At 43.8% G+C, this 22,430-nt stretch overlaps 1 protein-coding gene across 4 annotated transcripts in view; it reads right to left on the bottom strand.

Annotated features, from left to right (window-relative positions):
- vps52 (VPS52 subunit of GARP complex) overlaps positions 1-22,430 on the bottom strand; it is a gene marked incomplete at its 5' end in the record, with an annotated part of 63,655 nt that overhangs the window by 40,898 nt on the left and 327 nt on the right. For 3 of the 4 annotated variants that reach the window (XR_014619598.1, XM_084313135.1, XM_084313136.1), the window contains 12 exons: positions 2,046-2,164; positions 3,904-4,059; positions 4,613-4,748; positions 6,543-6,598; positions 7,002-7,134; positions 7,783-7,883; positions 12,199-12,349; positions 14,938-15,113; positions 18,251-18,318; positions 19,334-19,409; positions 20,404-20,456; positions 20,950-21,034. Coding sequence is in view for 3 of the 4 variants with exons in the window: in XM_084313135.1 (XP_084169261.1) it covers positions 2,046-2,164; positions 3,904-4,059; positions 4,613-4,748; positions 6,543-6,598; positions 7,002-7,134; positions 7,783-7,883; positions 12,199-12,349; positions 14,938-15,113; positions 18,251-18,318; positions 19,334-19,409; positions 20,404-20,456; positions 20,950-21,034 (1,310 nt within the window). Of the gene's footprint in view, positions 1-2,045; positions 2,165-3,903; positions 4,060-4,612; positions 4,749-6,542; positions 6,599-7,001; positions 7,135-7,782; positions 7,884-12,198; positions 12,350-14,937; positions 15,114-18,250; positions 18,319-19,333; positions 19,410-20,403; positions 20,457-20,949; positions 21,035-22,171; positions 22,215-22,430 lie in introns of those variants that run through there. The other variant, XM_084313137.1, reaches the window with a different exon arrangement.

Genomic DNA, 22,430 nt, shown 5'->3' with positions numbered 1-22,430 from the left:
AAAGTCTTCCGCTTCTTGTGGGGTCTTGAAAGAGTGGTCCTCGCCGTTGTGTGTAATGGTTAGTCTCGAAGGGAAGCGCATTTTAAATCGTATCCCTTTTTTGATGAGCTGATCACACACTGTGTTGTATTTACGTCTTTCCATCCTGGTCTGATAGGAGATGTCTGGTCTGATCAGAAGTTTATTGCCCTCGTAGTTCAGTACGCCTTTCGCCCGTGCTGCTGTCATAATTCGTTGTGCATCTCGCATGGTTTGAAATTTTATGACCACAGGTCTGGTTTTATCAGGCTGGATGTTTCCTGCAGCCCTGCGACACCTGTCAATCTTCACACTGCCTTTTTCTGTATCGATATTAAGCAGAGTTGGAAGCCAGGTCTCGAAGAATTTAACAGGTTGTGTGCCCTCTGTCCCCTCTTTCAAACCCATAATACAAACGCTTTCACGTCGGCTTTGATTGTCGGCATCTTCCGCCCGCTGTTGCAAAGTCGTCACTGTTTTTTCCAGCTTTTTCAGTCTGTTTTCTATTGTTGATGAGTTGTCCTCGGCCGCTGAGATGCGGGATTCCGCCTCTGTAATGCGTTTGGTATTGTCTGACAGTCGGCTATTAAAGCCCTCCAGTGTTGCAGTCAGGGCAGTAAGCTTTAGGTCCATCAGGGCACTTAACTTTTCAGTCACATCGCGAACCACACGGGCAGCGATGTTTTCCCATTTACTTTCCTCGTCGCAGCCACCCGCAGCGCCAGGTTCAAGTTCAACGTCGGCGTCGTCCTGTTTGTTTGTCGCTGAGCGAGTTTCAATTGTGGCGCGTCCTTGTCCTTTCTTCTTCTTTTCCTCGTTGGTTGACATTATTAGGGTTACTTCAACTCTACCATGGATTAAAACTTTGTTGACTATAAGTAGTGTTTAAACTAACATTTTCTCGTGGGGTTTGGGGAGAACAGCAGAAGCGTCTCTCTCACACTGACGTCATCACCATGTTTGTTTATGTGTTTGTTTAAAAAATAATAAAAAAAAAAAAAAAAAAAAAATACAAAAAAGGTGTATGTTGTATTAGATCTAACTAAACTCCATTCACACTGCTGTTGAAGTTGAAAAGGGGTGGAAAAATACACAAGACTTGAAAGTTGTTGGAAGGTATCATAGGCATAAGTCATTTACCCTTGTGAATACTACAGTGCTTTTTACTTTCGCTAACACACTAAAAAGCCCTGCATGACCAGCTTCCACATTAATTTGGGTGCGCTCGTCGTTAACTCACGGGCGCTCCTGATTGACACACATTTGAGTGGCTTGTAGTAGAGTAATACAGTAAAGTTAGTGAAAGTAAAGGCATTGTGGTTCTCACCAGGGTCAATTAGTATGTCTTCCAAAACATAAACTTTATACACATATGCGCACAGAATATTTGTTAAAAGACAGGGACATTCTCTGGTAATGACGAGAAGTCAAAATTACATCGGATTCGGTACGGTCCGTTAATACCTTTTTAATACCACGAAATTTCAAAACAACGACTTGAATACAAAAACATTTCATATAATGCAAATTATAGTCTACTCTACCCCGTTGTTCTGACCAGGATTATGATCCTTTCTGCTCCGGTGATGCGCGTGCACACCGAGTCTGACGTATACAGCGAACAGGTCAACTCCCCCACCCCACCCAACCCCCTCTAATGTACAGTTTCTTCTTCCCCTTCGGATTGCAATTTTCTTTATGATGTTATCCCTTTCTCACACAGTGCCGTATATTTGTATGTCATAAATGTCTTGATGAATTGAAAATGGAGGACCCTTATGTAAACAAGACGAAAGTCTTTTTCTGGTCTTCATCCTCTTAGCAGTTGTGTGTATTGAGCTGTACTGTATTGTACCCATTCTGCAATCTGTTAATAAAGTTTTCAATCAATCAATCAATAACAGTGTAGCACAAGTGGGACAAACGCAGTGGATACATGTTTTCCTTTGTGCCTGAAGCTTGAGATACATCTGATAGTGTTTTCTGGGGGGAGGGGGGGGCGGGGGGTAAGGGTTCGTGGAACTGACTTGTCTAGAGCAGGTATGTTCCTCTTGGCGGTGATGGCTCTGAAGCGCAGGATTATGTGGATACACAGGAAGACCGCAATGCTGTCGTAGCAGTCGGACACATAGGTAGACATGCTCTTCTGCAGAGAGAGAAAGAGGGGATGGGAAGGAGAGTGAGAGAAGAAAGGATGGAGGGGGGAGAGAAGGCGAGAAGGAAGGGTTACTATTGTAACGTTTCCCAGGTGGAGCTTTGGAGACATTTGGTCTGAAAGCATTACCAGCTACAGCAGTAGCGGCTTTGAAAATAGATAGTTTGTGCGCGGCTGATTGGCTCAGTGGGCAAGGCGCTCGCCTCTAACGCAGGAGACGCTGGGTTCGAGCCCAGCTCTCGGCATTGCTACCGGCTGGCCGGTCGTTCATACTAACACAATTCAGCAAATGTTAGAGGGTGGGAAAGCCGGTGGGTGGGGATTGGACGTTGTGGACAGCGACTCCTACAGGTCGGTTTGGTGACGCCGGTGCGACGGAAGCAGGAAGTAGCGGGGGCAGCGTGAGCCTCCCACGCGTTACTCCTCGCCACTGAGAGTTCGAGCTGCTGCGGTGAAAAGATGCGACAGGCTGCCTCCTCGTGTACCGGAGGGGACACGTGATGCAAGGCTTCCGTCTTCACTACAACCGACCAGTGGGAGGCATAGTCTAGCAGCGTTCAAGACAGGGGAGGGAAGAATTGGATATACGAAATTGGGATGGGAGAAAAATAGAAAATGGGGAGTAAGTGGATAAAAAAAAAAGAAAATAGATAGTTTGTGTGTGATTGACAGGAACGGAAACCTTTGACTGGCGTTGTCTGGCGCTGACGCCCCTTTTTCGTTTCATTGTAGTCCTTTGTAAAGCAGGAAGCTGGAGCGTGCTCCGTAGAGCTGGCTGTGGGCTCATTTGACTAATTTGGTTTCAATACACTACAATAACATGATTGTATAGTATATTGATGCATTTTCAACATTCCCTGTGAATCTAATCCAAGCATATATATATATATATATATATATATATATATCCATATTTGTATGAATATACCATAACCCCTCTATGTACTTACTCATACACCTGCATATAACCCTTAGCTCTGTGTGATAGTATGTACAAATGCTGTATATACCATATATATATATTCTGACCACATCTGTCTGTATTTACCATAGTCCTTCTACATATCTGTAGATACTATCTATATCTGTACTACATATCCTACTCTTACTAGTTACGCTGCTGGACAGTACGACTGCTACCCTACAGTCTTTACACCTGTATCACTGTACATATTATATTATAGATACTGATTACCACTACACTCTGATTAGCAGTACACTCAGCAGTACTAATTTGTGTATTTTGTACCCAGCTTAATCACCTGTATATTGTATATTACCATTACACTTTACTGCTACATTTGCACTCTGGTTGGATGCCAAACCTCTTTTTATTGTAATGTACTTGTGCTGTACTACATTTTTTATCTAATCTAATCTACAGTATAAAGCAGTGTTTGACTTGGTCCTCATATAGTTTAGCCCAAGCACTTTGAGCACACTATTTTGACCATGCCTAGTGAACATCCCGTCCAGAGAGCACAGCCATCGACCCATCTCCAAGTGGACTGACTGGAGGCTCAAGAAAAGAGGGCGGAGCTTGAGCTAGATGTGCTTGGCTTAAGGAAGAGGACTGCGGTACTATTATGAGATACATCTACATACAGCCTGGCTACCGTTTGTCCACCCGACACGTCTCGAGGCACCTTAGTAGTTAAGCTATCGACACAATATTACACAAAATATATGGTGTCTTGCTCGTGACTTGGTGTCTTCTTGCTGTAGCGTACCAGGAACATGCTGAGGGTCTTCCCCATGATGCTGTTGAAGAGGTCCAGTGCCGAGTTTCCTGTCACCATGAAGAAATCAGACAGGAAGAGGAACTCTCTGCAGCCGTTATCCAACAGGGCGTAGTGCTGGCTACGAAACAAGGTCTCATAGGGATACTGGAGGGGGGGGGGGGGGGGGAAGAGAGAGAGAGAGAGAGATTAAGGATGAGGTGGTTTGAGGGTGAGATAGTACTGCAAGATTCAGACACATGGTCGAGTCTGATGTGATGCTTCATCCCACTGCATGTCTATTCTGTACCTGAGCCCATTGGCCCCCTCTGCTGTCCCTTCTGAACAGGCGCACGTGTGTGAGTGCGTGCGTACTTCCATGCGTGTGTGTAAAGATAAGAATGAAACGGATAATAATTTACAATCGTCTCCCAATCACCTCATTGTCCCGTGTATGTGTCTACATGTGCCTTCTCTGCTGAGCTGCGATAGTGTGTGTAAATGGTAAATGGCTGCATTTATATAGCGGGTTTTATCCAAAGCGCTTTACAATTTGTTCCTCACATTTTACCCGCTCACTCACACATTCACACACCGACGGACGGAGGCGACCATGCGAGGTGCCAACCTGCTCATAAGGAGCAATTAGTGGTTAAGTGTCTTGCTCAAGGACACTTCGACACGCATCCTGAGACACTGTCATGTGTGCGTGATGCCTCACCCTGCTGTCCCCTCTCTGAGCAGTGTGTGGTATGAGGATGGGCCCTTCCAGTTCAGCGGGGATCAGTACTGCCCCCCGCTGGCCGAGGGTGAAGATGGTGTTCCTGCTCTTCAGAGAGGGCTTAGTGAAGAAGCCTGATGGGACGTCAAGGAGCTTCAACTACATCAGATTCCTGTACGGTTCAATACCAGTAGCTTTAAGCATGGAGGCACCGATACCAAGTACCGATCAATCGCTTTTACTGAATGGTATAGACATAGACCATCAGTCTGGGGTCATTGGACAAAGAAACAGTGAAACTGACATAAATGTTCTTTGACTATCCAGTAATTTTGTAGTTACAGCAATTCTTTATACGATTTTCTCAAAAAGAATTAGCATGATTCAACTCTGAAACGTGTCACAAGATAAAACCGATAGAGAAGTTCAATTTCACCTATAACAACAACATTTTTAAACAAATTGTAGTTACTGAGGTTAGCTTCTGCAGGGCAGTATAGTATAATACATTTTTGTCCATTAGAGAGACCAAGATTATCATGCTTCTGTGTGTTAAAAATGCAGCAAATTAAGCTCCGGTTTCTGGCATGTTACATGCTTCTTGGTATCGGATTTTAGTATTGGGGGAAACCGGATACTGAGACCCTGTTTTAGCCTGGAATCGGACAGATCTCAGATACTGGTATCGGTGCATCCAGTAGCTTTAAAGAACACGCCAACATTTTGGGAAATTAGCTTACCGTCTTCTCCAGAGAGACAAGATAGATAGATACCAGTTTCCCCTCTGTGCGTTCAGTAGAAAGCTATCAGACTGCATGCATTGTTGCTTAGCACAATGAATGGAAGTGGACAGTGCCGGCTAACATGCAGCCAGATAGCTTTAGAGAGGAAACTGGAATCTATCTTCTTGTCTCTCTCTGGAGAACACGAGGGTGCAGTACCGGCCAGATCCGGCTAGGTGGCAGTATCGAGAGTGCAGTAAACCCTGTTCCAGACCGTGTTACATTTAAATCCCTCCGGGCACTAAATTTAGATGGATCAGAGTAAATCGCTTCATCCGACCACTTCGAAACGCATCTGGCACACTCTATCCATAAGTTGTGCCAAATTATGTCCGGGACCAGATGGACACTAATACTGGAAATCGCGATCAGACAATTGGAATATTCTTTTTGGAATACCCCCGACCAAAGGTAAGGACTATCTGATATCAATTTCAGCTTGATCCAACAATGTTTTCATATTGATCCAGCTGATCAGCGTCTGTAGTGTAAAACAAGAAAGCCGTTACTGGCCATCAAAGCATAAAAAAACTACCCCTCCCCCCTTTCATGCATTGATGATGAAACATAATACCATAATACCTATTATATACATTTGATTTGGAAATAGTAGCATGTCCAGGCAAGAAATGCCAACGCTTATAGTAGAATACACATAGCGCCCTGTGAACCAGCTTTTCAGGAATTATCCCGGATCACTCCTAAACTATACTTATATTCACCACAGGATAACGCGCGAACGTATGCATGAAAGAATCTCTTTTTTGCATGTTCGACGGAAGAAAGTCACTGTCAAATGACTATAGTATAGTCTCCCTAGCTATAATATAGAATATATAGATATTAGATATAGCTCTACAAACAAGGTGATGCACTCCTATCTTTAAAGCGTGGCATAGCTAGAACGGGACCAGGCTAATCCCTGGCGCTGAATGAGTTAAGAGGGTAGGGGACTGGATATTATTTTTATTTTCCCATGGTTAGTACACAGAGTGATTAGACAGACAGGAACTAGAGAGGAGGGGATAATCAGGGACTATGAGAGAAGAGACATTATTAACAGTTCCAGCCTTCAGACAATGCATTCTGCAAGGCAGCGTAGCTGTTGTTTCTAAGTGAGTTTCTAAGTCAACTGTTGAAGGATATCTTTCTTGGCGGTGTCTTCTACTCCCATCAAGTCATCTTTATCCGCTACCTCTTCATACTGATAAGGGAGAAACAAAATACACATAATAATGAATACATTACTACACTGCCAATGCATCAAATACATGGTAGCCTACCCTGTGCATCACTCAAGACTCCATAGCTGATTTAATATTTTCTTAACGTCTTTCAGAAATCTCATATCCCCCAAAGAGTATTTTTCATAAAATTGCTTTCATTTTCCCATTGGCCCCCCACTGATTTTATTACAATCTTTTATTACATTTTATAATGCATTGCTAATGGTATGACTTTGTCCCTACCGGCTATGACACATGATCTCTACACAAATGAGACAATGTTAGGTGTGAAAGGGTGGGGGTGGGGGGTTAACAAGAGATACGAGGAGGACACAAAACAATCTGTTCCATGCGTTCTAAAAGTTCCGTCGGCCCACTGACCTGCACTTTGAGCAACCTTCCACTGTAGGACTTGAAGTAACTGTAGTAGATCTTACTCATCGTGTCCACGTACTCATCTCGGATCTCCTTGGCAACTGTCCTCTCATTGGCCAAGAGAAACTGGTAGAAGAATCTGGGGTATATAAAAGGTAGGGGTGGGGGAAAAAATCGATACGTAGTAGTATCGCGATACTTTGCGTGGCGATACTGTATCGGTACAGGGACGCCAAGTATCGATATTTAATTATTCATAAAAAAAAATATATATATATATATATATTTTTTTTTGTATAAGGAAGTTGCATTGTTCATTTCAATACCTGTAATAGTACAGTAGTCCACACACGCATACATGTGCATTCAGTTAAGTTGGAATATGACTGTAATACAAACAGTTCAGTTTGTCAAGTACCGGTACATGCAACACAGATTACAGTGTTTACTGCTTGAGAAAATACCATGTTCTGCAATAAAAATTATTGAAGTGAGATGAACAAACTGAACTTTATTTTATTAGATAAAACATGTTGACAAAGTTTTACTTTGCAGTTGAAAAAAGGTAAATACAATTTGATAAAAAAAGAATAAAATAAAGAAATTCGCAATACTCGCGATATATTTAGTATCGCGATACTATCGTATCGTGACCCAAGTATCGCGATAGTATCGTATCGCGAGGTCTCTGATTCCCACCCCTAATAAAAGGGGTACATATTATGTGGGTGCCATTTATCTGACAGATAAGATTCCAGTTGAATTCCAGCAGGGCTGATTTCCTCACCTGTATTTGAGCAGAGTGTTCTGTGGGATCTGGTAGTTGGTCATAGGTTTCCTAAAGGAGTACATTTTCTGAAGGATGAACTCTCGGTTTTTAGTCACGGCCTGAGGTGGGGCAGAGGAGGGAGGCACAGAGTTTGGTGTATAAAGTCGCAACCTACTAAGATAGGATATTCCTTTATTGATCCCCTTGGGGGAAATTCGGTGTCATTTCCTGCAACTTAAAATCATAATAGCAAAGACAAGGGTAAGTTGCAAATGAGTTAAGTTCCAGTTATTTATTTTAAGTACAGTGTACAAGGTTGCACGATGGCTTTTATGTTGAACACGAAAACACACGCATGCGCACACACACAGTAAAACAGAGGACAGAGAAATCATGTATTAGACAATGATGTGCCTGTTTACAAGCTGGCCCCAAGCGTTCACTTCATATATATATACACACACACACATTATATATATTTTGGCAAATTGTCATAGTGGTGCTGCACCTCTATACCATTGATATTCTATCTTTTTTCAAATTAATTTATTACTTTACTTACTTACTTACGCCTGCTACCCCTTCTGGGGCATAGGCCATCAACAAGTGATCTCCAAGCATCTCTGTCTTGAGCTGTTCTCTCCAGTTGGTTCCAGGTCATCTTCATGGTCTTGGTGTCTGCCTCCAGGTCTCTGCGCCAGGTGTTTCTCGGGCGGCCCCTTTTCCGCTTGCCCTGCGGGTTCCATGTTAGGGCTTGTCTGGTGATGGTACTTGCGGGCTTTCGCAGGGTGTGGCCTATCCAGCGCCATCTGCGTTTCTTAATTTCTTCTTCAGCGGGCAGCTGGTTTGTTCTCTGCCAGAGTTCGCAGTTGCTGATGGTGTCTGGCCATCGGATGTGGATGATCTTCCGCAGGCAGCTGTTAATGAAGACCTGCACTTTCCTGATGGTTGCAGCTGTAGTTCTCCACGTCTCTGCTCCGTATAGTAGGACTGCCTTGACGTTGGTGTTAAATAATCTGACTTTGGTGTTGGAAGTCAGTTCTTTTGAGCTCCAGATGTTCCGTAATTGCACGAATGCTGTACGTGCTTTCCTTATTTGTGCTCTAATGTCAGCATCTGTGCCGCCCTGCTTGTCAATAACACTGCCAAGGTAGGTAAAGGCTTCAACTTCTTCCAAAGCCTCGCCATCCAGCATGATTGCGTTGGTGTTGTTTGCTGCATTGGTCTTGAGGATCTTAGTCTTGCCTTTGTGGATGTTGAGTCCCACTTGCGCGGAAGTGGATGCCACGTTGTTGGTCTTCTCCTGCATCTGTTGTTGGGTGTGCGACAGTAGTGCCAAATCGTCAGCATAGTCCAAGTCGTCCAGTTGCGTCCAAGGTGTCCACTGAATCCCGTACCTTCTCTGTGCTGTGGAGGTCTTCATTATCCAGTCAATGGCCAGCAGGAAGAGGAAGGGCGAGAGCAGACAACCTTGTCTGACCCCGGTCCTCATTTGGAATGCCTCTGTGAGCTGCCCTCCGTGGACCACCTTGCATGTCAGTCCCTCATAAGAGTTCCTGATGATGGAAACAATCTTGGTCGGCACCCCGTAATGTCGGAGAAGCTTCCAGAGGGTCTCTCTGTCTAGGCTGTCAAAGGCTTTCTCATAGTCCACAAAGTTTATGTACAGGGGCGAGTTCCACTCTATCGACTGCTCCACGATGATGCGCAGCACTGCAATTTGGTCTGTGCAGGATCAGTCCTTGCGGAAACCAGCGTGCTCATCGCGGAGTTGTGCATCGATGAGGTCCTTCATCCTGTTCAAGATGACTCTTGTTAAAAACTTTCCCTGGCACTGATAGCAGTGTGATCCCTCTGTAATTTGCGCAATTGCTAAGGTCGCCTTTCTTTGGGATCTTGATGATAGCCCTCTTTCCAATCTCCTGGCACGTCTTCTTCCTCCCATATCTTCATGAAGAGTGGGTGGAGCATCTTCACCGTGGTTTCTATATCTGACTTCAGTGCCTCCACAGGGATGTTGTCTGGTCCAGCAGCCTTTCCGTTCCTCAGCTGCTTGATAGCCTTCCTAATTTCTTCCCTGGTTGGTGCGTTGCAGGCTATGGGTAGGTCTGTGTCAGCCTGTGCGATGTCTGGTGGGTTCTGTGGTGCTGGCCGGTTTAGAAGTTCTTCAAAATACTCCATCCATCTGTTCTTCTGTTGCTCCTCTCCCGTTGTTATCGGTCTTCCCTCTTTGTCCTTCACAGGTCGTTCTGGTTTGCTGTACTTTCCTGCCAGCTTCTTGGTGATGTTGTACAGTTCTCTCATATTCCCCTCTCTTGCTGCTTGCTCTGCCTCTGTTGCCAGGTCATCCATATACCTTCGCTTGTCTGCTCTGATGCTCTTCTTTACTAGCTTGTTTCCTTCTGCATACCTTTCTTGTGCCTTGGCCTTCTCTGCTCTTGTCCGGCTGTTGTTCACTGCCACCTTCTTCTCCCTCCTCTCTTGGATCTTTCGCACTGTCCCCTGAGATCCACTCCTTGTGCTGGTGCTTCTTGGGGCCAAGAACTTCCTGGCAGGTAGACGTTACTGCCTCTTTTATCTCCTTCCAACTGTTCTCCAGGGTGCACTCGTCCTCTTCCAACAGCTCCTGTAAAACTTGGAACTTGTTGCTGAGTGTTACTCTGAACTCTTCCAGCTTACTGGCGTCTCTCAAGGAAGCTGTGTTGTACCTGTGTCGTGTTGTATGTGCCGACATCCAGTTCTTTCTCAGCTTCAGCTTCAGGCTGGCTACGACAAGGTGGTGGTCTGAAGCCACATCTGCTCCTCTCTTTACTTTTATATCCTGCATGGACCTCCTGAATTTCTTGCTGATACAGACGTGGTCAATCTGGTTCTCGGTTATGTGGCCTGGCGATACCCAAGTGGCCTTGTGAATGTTCTTATGGGGAAAAACACTGCCGCCAATTACCAAGTTGTTCATAGCGCACAGGTCCGCCAGCCTCTCCCCATTTTCATTCATGGCCCCCAGTTTCAGTTCAGTTTCTTCAGTTTCAGTTTCTTTAATAGTTGTCATACAGAAGTACAGAATACTTTTATACAAAATGCTTCTTACTGTTACGCTCCAGAGACTGTGCAAGACAAGATAAGTATGAAATAAAATAACATAGTATAGCATGTAAATTAGAAGTAAAAAAAAAAAAAAAAATTAGTGTCTTCCCATTATATCTTCGTACCCCCTGTTGTCACTTCCGATCTTGGCATTAAGGTCTCCCATCAGGATTGTGATGTCTCTCTCTGGGTGCTTTTCTATAATGGACTGCAGTCTGTTGTAGAACTGGTCTTTGTCTGCCTCCTCGCTGTCATTGGTAGGAGCGTAGCACTGTATGATGTTCATATTGATCCTCTTCTTCTTGGTTCGAAAGGCTGCAGTGGTGATCCTTGGACCATGGGCTTCCCATCCTATGAGCGCTGTCTGTGCCGTTTTAGATAGCATCAGTGCTACTCCTTGGGTGTGGGAGGCATTGTCCTCTTCGTGTCCGGAGTACAGCAGTAACTCTCCTGAGGCCAGTCGTTTCTGTCCGGACTGTGTCCATCTTGTCTCACTTATTCCGAGCAGGGTGAGATTATAGTTCCTCATCACTGCTGCTACTTGAAATGTCTTACCCATCTCATACATGGTTCTCACGTTCCACGTACCGATATGGGCAGCCCTGGACGAAAGAAGGGTGATCGGCCGTGTGGCTTCCAGAGACTTCTGGCTTTCACCACATGGTGTCATAGACCTTCTTATCGAAGACCCTTCTCTTCCCTGGGCCAAGGTGTTAATGTCTTGTTTATCTCTTGTTGGCGTTTCTGTAACAATATAGTGTTTTACGGGGTGGGGATGTTAGCCCCTCGCCCAACCCCCTGGAGGGCTTTTGGAGTTGGCTTGTTAGTCCTCTTCCCACGCCTATTGTCTTCCAGGTGATGGATTGCAGCCTCATACCACGTGAGGCCAGACAGGCTGAGGGTTGTGTACAAGCTGTCTCGGCACGTCAAGCCCAACCAACTCCTGCTACTGTGTATTGAAAGCTGCACTAGGCGAGCTAACCCTACCAGCAACGCAAAAGATTATCTCTCTAAATCAGACCTGGGCAATTACGGCCCACGGGCCACTTGCGGCCCTTTGGGCGTCCGTGTCCGGCCCGCTGTAAATTTTTACATGTGGAGATAATGAATATTGAGCAGAATTAAGTTCAAGTTATCATTGGTTCGCCCCTCCAACACAGTTCAGGTTTCTCATGTGGCCCCTTGTAAAAATGAATTGCCCACCCCTGCTCTAAATCAAAGTTATTTCTGTCCATCCCTCCATGTGCCTCTTGGTTGACCTAACATGGGCCAGTGACCCTACCTTCTACTTGAGCAACAGGCCAGCGTCCCTCTCTCCTCTCCCGTACACCCCCCCCCTTTCCCTACCTTAATCTTCAGGCGGTCGACGATGTCTTGTATATCCGAACAGGCCAGCGTCTCTCTGAAGCTGAGCTCCTTGGCAAAGTTGATCTTGTTGTTGAGCTCATGCAGCTGCTCTAAGAACTCCTGCTCCGTCACAGGGCTGTCCAGGATGATGCTGGGAATACAGAGGATCAGATAGATATAAATGCCCATATTCCCGTTGCTTAGCAACCTGTGTTGCTCTTATGTGGACGGACACACGCAATGCGTTACCTCTCACACACACACACAAACAATACAAACAAGTATTATGCATATATGAATTTGACACATCCAAGCATAAAAACTGCACCCAACCCACCTTGAGTACTGATATTTATATCTCTGAGGGCTGGGCGATATGGCAAAAAATTATATCACGATAACGATATGATAATGTTATCATATCACTCGATACCGATAATTATCGATATTGTTGTGAGTATTAAAAAAACTTTTTTTTTCCTTTTCTTTTTTTTAACTCTTTCAGTGCCACGCCTGGTTTTCCGTTTTACCGCTTGAATGCCACCATCGGCGCCAATTTGAACGTTAATATTATATCGTTAAATATTATATCGTCTTTTAGTGGAATATTCCACAACGTTGATATTCGTCTGCCTTTTTATGAATCGTTTTCAAATAAACGCTAGATGATCAATATTATACGTGCACGCACGCACATTACGGCCGCGCACTGATAATCGCCCCGTTGATTTCCTCTCGGACTTTTACAGTGAAACCGAAAGAAGACATTTCACAAAACAGCTTATAACTTCATCAAACTTACTCCGATTATCCTACCACTGATAACACAGAGTCCTTACCTGACATCAGATGGTATCCAACTGGTATATTCCAATTCCTGATCACCATTCGAAAAAAATCGATAAGTGTATGGATCCAACGCGACACAGTAGATATCTATGATCCGCGGGGATCTGAGGCTCCAGAATGAACTGTGGTAACCCCGGCTGGATCAGTGAACTGGAAAATGTGGAGTACCGGATTTTTTTCCCCATTCATTTTCATTGAGTCCATTCCAAAATCACTTATGTCATCTGGGAGACGACAGGGGGCGCTTTTTTCCACAGTGATCGTCGGCGCCCCTCGGCTATACTCGGGTAGGCTCGGGTGATGCAATAATTTTTCAGATCACAAAAAAAGAAAAAAAAAAAAAAATCCGAGAAATCTCGTGAGTGGCTAGCAACCACCTATAAAAAAACACGAGAAATCTCGTGAGTGGCACTGAAAGAGTTAAACAACAGATGTATGTTTATTTTGCAGCCAGGGTTCGAAATTAACGGGGGCTTGGGGCAAAATGCCCTCGAAAATCAGTTAAGGGGGGGCAATAAAAGCCCCCGACAGTTTACTAATTATATATATAATTATATATATGCTCTACAGTGCGAGCATTTCCCCCGTATTTGCCCCTAATAATATGTGTGTGTGCGCAAACCGGAAAAATCATTTACTTGCAGAGTGAAGATTACAAAACAGCTCCGCTGTTAATAGTTAAGAAACTGGACTGAAATTCAGTTTTTGGGTGGAATGCAAAGAGGGAGGGAGGCGGGGCCCGCTGCGTGTTACAGGGTGCTTGAGAGGTGCTGCGAACACAGACAGACAGCTCTGCTCTGCTTTCAGCAAGCATGCATAGTGCTGTGTAACATTAAGTTACACTGCTATCTTAACGTTAGCAAGCTAAGCATCTGCATAGCGCGACCTGTGTAACGTTAAGTAACTTGTGTTCGGCGGGGAAAGACCGTTCCATTTGTAACACAACTCCAAAGAATAACATCCAAATGATCCCGATGCGCATTTCCTTCATTCCACAGCGCTGAGCGTGCAACGTATTTCATTGATCGATCTGACAACAACACAACTTGCCCTCAGGGACAATCATATTTAATCTATTTAGATAGAGTATGTATGTATTATTTACAGATAATTGAAGGTACCTCAAAACATGAAACCAAGCCATGTCACACATCGTGTGTGTGTTACTTGAACAATTGTCACTCTGCTCCTAAATTTCTGTGTGCTCCTAAATTTGTATTTATATTTTATTTATTAACATTTTATTTAGGAGCACATGTGCTCCTTGGGAAAAAGGTTAGCGTAGAGCCCTATATATGGAGACATTAACATTACGTTATCAAACATAGGGACGAAGACTGTAAAAAAAAGTGTCAACAATGTTTTATAATCTTTATGTTAATTTTCATTATAAAAATGTTGTGCCCCCGAAATACAAAAAAAGCCCCCGAAAATCAATTAAGGGGGGCAAAAAAAGCCAGTGAAAAAAATGTTAATTTCTAACCCTGTTTGCAGCAATTCTTTGTCGTTGCCGCCATCTTTAGTGTTACAGACCCTCACACTCCAGTTCTCAGGATGCAGCTGGTTTGAAAGCGAAAGTAAACTCTGCTGGCTGTGGCACCAGGGGAGTTGAACAGTTCTGGCTCTGCTAGTTTCTTTTCTATCTTTTGCCGCTTTTTTGGCACCGTGACTTGCGACTGGAGACTAGCTCTGCTAGCCTACTGTGTACAGACGGTTTCAAACTGTATTTTAAATTAGAAAGCCAAATTAATGGACAAGAGGCAAAGAAATCTCAATTTGGTCAGTATTGTCATTTGGACAAGCAAAGCCATTACTTTAAGTTGCAGGCAAGAAAGACAAGTCTGTCCACCGTCTCTGGTTTTTAAATCGCCCAGCCCCCTCTCTACTTACGATATCATGGCTCCCGGCACCACCAGCTCATCTACCAGCTGGCTGAGGTGACTTCGAACAGCCTGTCTGTTTTTCAGCCGGACGTTCATGCTGACTGACTGCTGCTGCAAAGTCTGGATCTCACTGCTGATGGAGGAGAGGTCACTCTGGAAACCACTCAGCATGCCCTCCATACGCTGGAGACAGAGAGAGAGAGAGAGAGAGAGAGAGAGAGGAGGGTTACTGCTACCAGAAATACTGAACTCTGGAAACTACTCAGCATGCCCTCCATACGCTGGAGAGAGAGAGAGGAGGGTTACTGCTACCAGAAACACTGAACTCTACAATGGTAAATGGACTGCAATTATATAGCGCTTTTATCCAAAGCCCTTTACAACATATTCCTCAAATTCAATTCACTCACACATGCACACACCAGGAAAGCAATCCGTGTGTTTCCAAACCAGAAGCCACGGATTAATAGTTCCGTGCGTGTGGCTCTAGCAGAGAGACACGGCACACACATCCAGGGAGAGAGAGGAGAAAAGAACAAGGTAAAAGGAATACAGAGTAAAGATTGAAGAACAATTAAGCAGCAATGACTCTCAAAGTGTATGGAAGGGACTACACACAATAACAGAGCTGAAAGGGAGACCCAGCAGCACAGCTAACATCGCTGCCTTTTATTCAATGCTATTTTTATTTTTATTATATTATATTGGATGCTGCTATGGTCGAGGAATTACTATTTTTTTTTCTGTAAGGTACCGATAATAAATGTATCTGAATCTGAACCGACAGCGGAGGCTATAGAAACCACTCAGCCTGCCCTCAATACGGCTTCAGATTATAGTGGGTGACAATATTGTCACAAGGAAAGATGCAATTACATACCTGGGTTCCATCCTAGAGGAAAAACTTTCCTGTGACAAAATGGCATCCAATGTAATCAAAAAAGTCAACCAACGAACTAGATTCTTGTACCGGATCTCCTCTCTGGTAAACAAGAATACCCTGAAGACTCTGGCAGGAGCACTCATTCAAGGGTACTACGACTATGCTTGCACCTCATGGTACCAAAGCACCTCAAAGGCGCTAAAAACAAGATTACAAACATCACAAAACAAACTGGTCAGACTACTGCTTGACCTTACTCCTAAAACCCACCTCACCCCTGCACATTTTGACAACCTAGGATGGCTTAGAGTAGATGACAGCAACTTGCAATGGGCCTGGTCTACAAGATACACTACTAAGGTATCCATTTGCATATCACCCCAACAGGTCCATGGAGGACGCCATAGCCCATGTGCTGCACACAGCAGCATCACACCTGGAAAAGAGGCAGGGAAACTATGTGAGAATGCTGTTCATCGACTACAGCTCAGCATTCAATACCATAGTCCCCTCCAAACTCATAGCCAAGCTCAGGGACCTGGGCTTGAACTATGACCTCTGCCAGTGGGTCTTGGACTTCCTGACGGGGAGACCACAGTTGGTGAGAGCAGGCAACTGCACCTCCTCATCCATCACGCTCAACATAGGGGCCCCCCAGGGCTGTGTTCTGAGTCCCGTCCTCTACTCGCTGTACACACACGACTGTGTGGCACAGTGGAACAACAACACAATCATCAAATTTGCTGACGACACAGTAGTGGTGGGCCTGATCTCTACCAACGACGAGAGGGCCTACCTGGAAGAGGTAAAGAATCTGTCGCAGTGGTGTCAGGAGAACTGCCTCTCCCTGAACGTCAGCAAAACAAAAGAGATGATTGTGGACTTCAGGGGGTCGGGGGTCAGGGACTACAGCCCCCTCAGCATCGACGGGGCACCGGTTGAGAGAGTGAACAGTTTCAAGTACCTCGGAGTCCACATATCCGAGGACTTGACATGGACCACACACATTGACAGTGTTGTGAAGAAGGCACGGCAACGCCTCTACTTCCTCAGGCGCCTAAGGAAGTTCCAAGTCAGTCAGAAGATTCTTAAGAACTTCTACTCATGCACAATAGAGAGCATCCTGACTGGCAATATCACCTCCTGGTTTGGGAACAGCACCGCACAAGACCGTAGCAGACTACAGAGAGTGGCCCGTTCAGCCGAACGCACAATTGGAGGGGGGCTTCCCACTCTCCAAGACATTTACAACAAGCGGTGCATGGGTAAGGCTAAGAGAATAATCAAAGACTCCAGCCACCCAAACAACTGCCTCTTTGAACTGCTGCGGTCAGGCAAGCGATACCGGAGTCTCATGGCAAGCAGAGAGACTCAGAAGGAGCTTCTATCCCCAGGCCATCAGGATGCTCAATGAACAATGAACAATAACAGACCATCAAACACACCCACAACACACACACACTCACTTTAAATAAACACACTGTAGCACACACTTTACCCACTTTAGACACTAACACACACTTTATATTTATTGGCATCAACCCCATGCACTTCATTTCATTGCACCTCACCACCACAAGGTGGCACCACAAGCTAAGCTATACCTCACCATTCTACACTGTACTGTATAGTAGCTGACTGTATAGATTGTACAGAAGTATAGACTGTACATATACTGTATATATGTATATTGAACATTTGTTTTGTTTACACTAGTTTACATACTTGACTTTATTTTATACTTATATTATACTATTTTAAACTATCTTGTTATTTTATCTAGCACTCTCTCAGGAGCAAAACAGAAAGAAGCATTTCATGCAAAAGTATTCTGTATTTCTGTATGACAACTAATAAAGAAACTTGAACTTGAACACTGCACCACTGGCGCCGGTGGTACACTGGAACTGAGGAATATCAAAGGCTCCGTCATTACTGTGAGCTTGGTGAAACAGAGTGAAACCAACTTAAAATAAAAACAGTCTTTGATAAAGTACCAAAGCATATAGGCATGTCCTAAGAACCCCAAGCCAGCGACATGATTAAATGGCTATTTGATAAGCACATAATTCTTTGCAACATCCAACGATATTGTCTATGTATCAGTCTATGAATAAGAAAGCTCTTTTTCTCTCACTCTCCTCACTGAACTCTTTATTTTGTCATCTGTTTAGTATTTGTATTTATTTATTTATTTATTTATTTATTTATTTATTTAGTGTCTGGAGCTGCCAGACATGAAAATAAAATAATTAATGAATTTGCACAAAAGCTCTGCGTTTGATCTAGTGCCAACAAACAAACACCTCCTGCATCCAGCCGTTCTGCACACGTTTCCGTTCCAGTAGTTGATTTGCAGTTAGAGTGGAGAGATTGGCAATCGTTATGTTGATGCACGTTAAAAACCAGCATAGAGTGAACCTCTGTCGCCACTCACCTCCAGTATGGAATCACAGGCAGTAATCTGGTTGTGCAGTGAGGCGATGTTCTGACTCTCCTTGATATCTGACATGGGACTGGTGAAGGTTCATAACATGGCAGGTTGGCTGTGGGCACGGCCAGGGATACAGTAAATACTACAGTGTGAAACCATCAATCAAACGGCACTCTCTTTTCATTCCATCTTAGGGACAACAGGCTGATTTTCCCATTCATATACATGGTTTTTAAAACAAAGAAAATTGGGTTTGAAACTTTGAATGGTTTTGACTATGGAACACTTCTCAACCAGTAGTAGTATGAGTCTTGAGTATTGGCCAAAACCAAGTACAGAATTGCAGAAAGAAAAAGAAAAGTCACTTTGCTTTGAATTCAGTCACATTACACATGGCTTTTGGTACCAGATTTTAGAATTGGGGGAATTCTCAGATACCAACACTATGCTTTAGCCTGGAATCAGCCCAATATCCGATCGGTAACGGTGCTTCCCTAGTTTGACATTACAGGATCATGAAACAAATTCGGATCGGAGCAGAATCTGCGATATAAACTTTCAAAAGTGGGGGGGGTCATGGGGTGTCTGTCCCCGGTTGTGTTTTTTTTTTTTGGAGGTGGGTTTCCCTAGTGGAAGAAGTTGTACAACAGACGGGTAAGAGGCCCGTCTGTTGTACAACAATGATGTTGTCGTCATTGTTGTTATTATTTATTATTGTTTATTTTTATTATTGTCCTGTCTTTATTTAGTTAAGTTGGCCGTGGGTGGGGGAAGGGACCAGAGGGTGAGATAACTGCTGTGTGCTGTGGGACATGTATCTGCTGTACACCTGTTATTCAAATAAAAAGTTAATATATATATATATATATATAAATAAATATGAAGTTTAGAAGGGGGCAGGAAACAAGTTCTTCATCCTGCTCATTTTCGGCCATGGGTGTATCATGTTAAAAAAAAAAAAAAAAAAAAAAAAAATTTTGGTGATATTGTGCAAAGATGAACTGTACCCCCATGTGCGAAACAAAATAAAATGAATGAATGTACGTTAGAACAGTGGGATGTGAGGATGTGACATGGTGTGGATACAGTCTTTGATGGAGGCCTGCTCAATCCTCTGGAGCTCTGCCTCTACTTGCTTGGAGTACTGCCTGAGGTCCACACCCTGGAAGAACATGATCACAAATTAGGCTATGATTGTAATAGAAGTTTTAAAGTGAAAATCTTGTATAAATATAAACACATCAAATATAAATGTTTGTTTTGCTACTCTATCGCCAATTGATACAACACAAAAGGTGCTTTAACATTTTAAACTGGACTTGAAGAAGTCTTTATTCATTGCACACATTGCAACGTAGTCATGCAGCGACACACGCATGCGATGGGAGACACATAGGACAGATGCATTTTGGGGGGGGGGGGGGGGGGGGGGGGGGTCGCCGATAAAATGTCTTCTCTGCGCTTGTTCCATCCCGTCGTCCTTCCCCCCAGGGGTAGCCAAGAGCACAGCGTCAGTGTGTTCTGCATGTTTTTCCATTGAGTTTCTCTTTTTCTGGAGCGAGCACGGGAAGAACATGCAAACTCCACACAGAAAGGCCTGGGAGATAGCCCACCTGGGTATCTGGAAACCTGGCACTCTGGTCCCCAAGCGGGAATCGAACCCAGGACCTTGTGAGGCGACAGTGTTAACCACTGCACCATTGTGCCGCCGTCTGCCATTGTAGTTCTTAAACACTGGTGTCGGGTACAACACCCCAGTGCAATAAGGAAGCTATGTGTTTTACATCACCTGCAACAGTGGTTTGTTTGGAATAAACAGAAGACGACTCGGTAGTTTGCGTAACTAGCACTGGATTTTCAAAATGGAAGGCAAAAATCCAACATTATGCAGGATTATAATTACCGCTAGGATTACCACTTTAATAGCACAGGAATAGTTTAGTAACAGGAATGGCTAATATAAACAAGATGAAAAAAAAGATGTGACCACCACAGCTACAGAATGAGGGAGGAAATAACTGGAGAAAACAAAACGGGAAACAAGAAATACATGACTACATACTGTAACATCGCTACTTGTTATCTGCAATCCAGTGGTTTGTTGTATAGAAGGAGATAGCAGCAGGAACATGTGATTCATGTTATGACAGACTTACTGTTTTCAGTGCCTCCTTCACCAAGTCATCTTCAAGATTGGCTTGGATGTGAACTGGGGGAGAGAAATGGCATGGATTAGTAATTCAATGAGACAAGATATTTTACATCAATAACAGGTGGTTTAATGAGTGTGTCTTACTGTGATTTATCACTGTTCTAGGTGTTACCCAACTCCAAAAATACAACTCTATGTATGGAGGTAATGGCCACAATCGCCCCCCCTCTATTGCAGAATGTAAGACCTTGATCACTAATCATTGTTGATCAAGTTGTACGTGTTGTAATTGTTTTGTTATCCTTGCTTTTGTCTACCCTCGTCTTGTTGTCTTATTGTTGTGATTTTAAATGCTGGGATTTCTATGATGTATTTATGATAGCTTATCTCTGTATGTAAACTCGAAGTAACTGTAAAAGGGGGGGGGGGTGCGGATGAACTCTTGAGACACAGAACATGTTGGTAAATGTTATGTCCGATTATCACATGTCCTCCTGGCACAAGAGTATGATAGGATTTGAGTTGAAAATGAGGATGACCGAAAACTCACTGTCCACTTCGTCCAGAATGAACTGGTCAGTGGTGAGGTCCAGTTCTCCCAGGTTGAGGTTAGAGACATCTCTGTCGTCATCCTTCTATCGTGACAGGAAAAAAGTCATGAAAAGGCATTTGTAGCAAAGAAGAGCTGCAGCCTGCAATCTATTGTAAGCATATCTACAGGTTGCACAACATGTTAATCTAGTACAGACTAGGAGATCATCAGAGTCTTAAAAGGGGACATGTTTCTTTCCTGATTTTCTGATTACTTTATTCTGTATGAGGTTTTAATCAGAGTAAGCATGTTCTGGTTAAAACGTTGAGTATTTCGATTTTAGTCGGACTTTTGTAAATAACTTGTCGATTAGAGTTTTTGTTCATCAGATTATGTTCCTTTACATAATACAAAGGAATATGAATGGGTTACTTATTTCCATAACCAACTTGTGTTGATTGATTGATTGATTGAAAACTTTATTAACAGATTGCAGAATGGGTACAATACAGTACAGCTCAATACACACAATTGTTAAGGGGATGCAGACCAGAGAAAGACTTTCGTCTTGTTTACATCAGGGTCCCCCATTTTCAATTCATCAGGACATATATGACATACATGACATACAGATAGTCAGTACTGCTACATCTATACATTTATGACATACCAGATTTGCAAATACAGTACTGTTTGTGATACAGAAGGAGTCAGGAAAAGGGAGTATATACATTTGACGTAGAAACTGTACATTGGAGGAGGTTGGGTGGGGGGGGGGGTTGGGTACACTGGGATATTGACAACCATACTGGGTAATCTACATTGGAGGTGGTTGGGGGGGGGGGGCACACTGTATATACAAGCAAAACTGTACATTGAGGGGGGGGGGGGGGGGACACTGTACAAACAAACAAAATTGTACATTGGACTATTGACAAAACCATACTAGGTAAATGACTGTACATTGGAGGGGGTTGGGTTAGGATATTTACAGGGGCCAGTGTTGAATTGCAGTCTCCCGTAGGTGTCCCTTGAGAGAGGTTTTGAAAGTGGGTAGTGATCCACATTCCTTTACAGCTTTGGGTAGGGCGTTCCACATTGATGTGGCATAATTGCGAAACGTGTTTAGTCCCTTATTTGAGCCGAATCTGGGTTTAACATGATTTGTGGAGCTCCCTCTGGTGTTGTGATCGTGGTATTCACCGACCTTTGGGAAGTATTTTGACATGTACATGGGTACCTTGGTCGTGTAGTGTATCTTGTAGACCAGTAAACACCTATCGTCTTCTTTGGAATACGGTCAATAGTTTGATTATTACAGTCCATGTAAACGTGGCTGATGCTACAGTAAAATGAGGAAGCTGTATTCAGTATTATTGCAGGTGAAGCTAATCAAATTTCGCTAACTGGTTAGCTGGCTATGATGCAAAAGGCAAGACACATGCACCGAATCTCTGAAACAAACAAACAAACTGTTCGGTCGTCGTTGACATTTATGT

This window comes from Notolepis coatsorum (assembly GCF_963971535.1).
Source record: "Notolepis coatsorum genome assembly, chromosome: 4".
NCBI classification, from domain to species: Eukaryota; Metazoa; Chordata; class Actinopteri; order Aulopiformes; family Paralepididae; genus Notolepis; species Notolepis coatsorum.
Note: the sequence above shows the minus strand (reverse complement) of the source record. Positions and strands in the feature narration are given on the sequence as shown.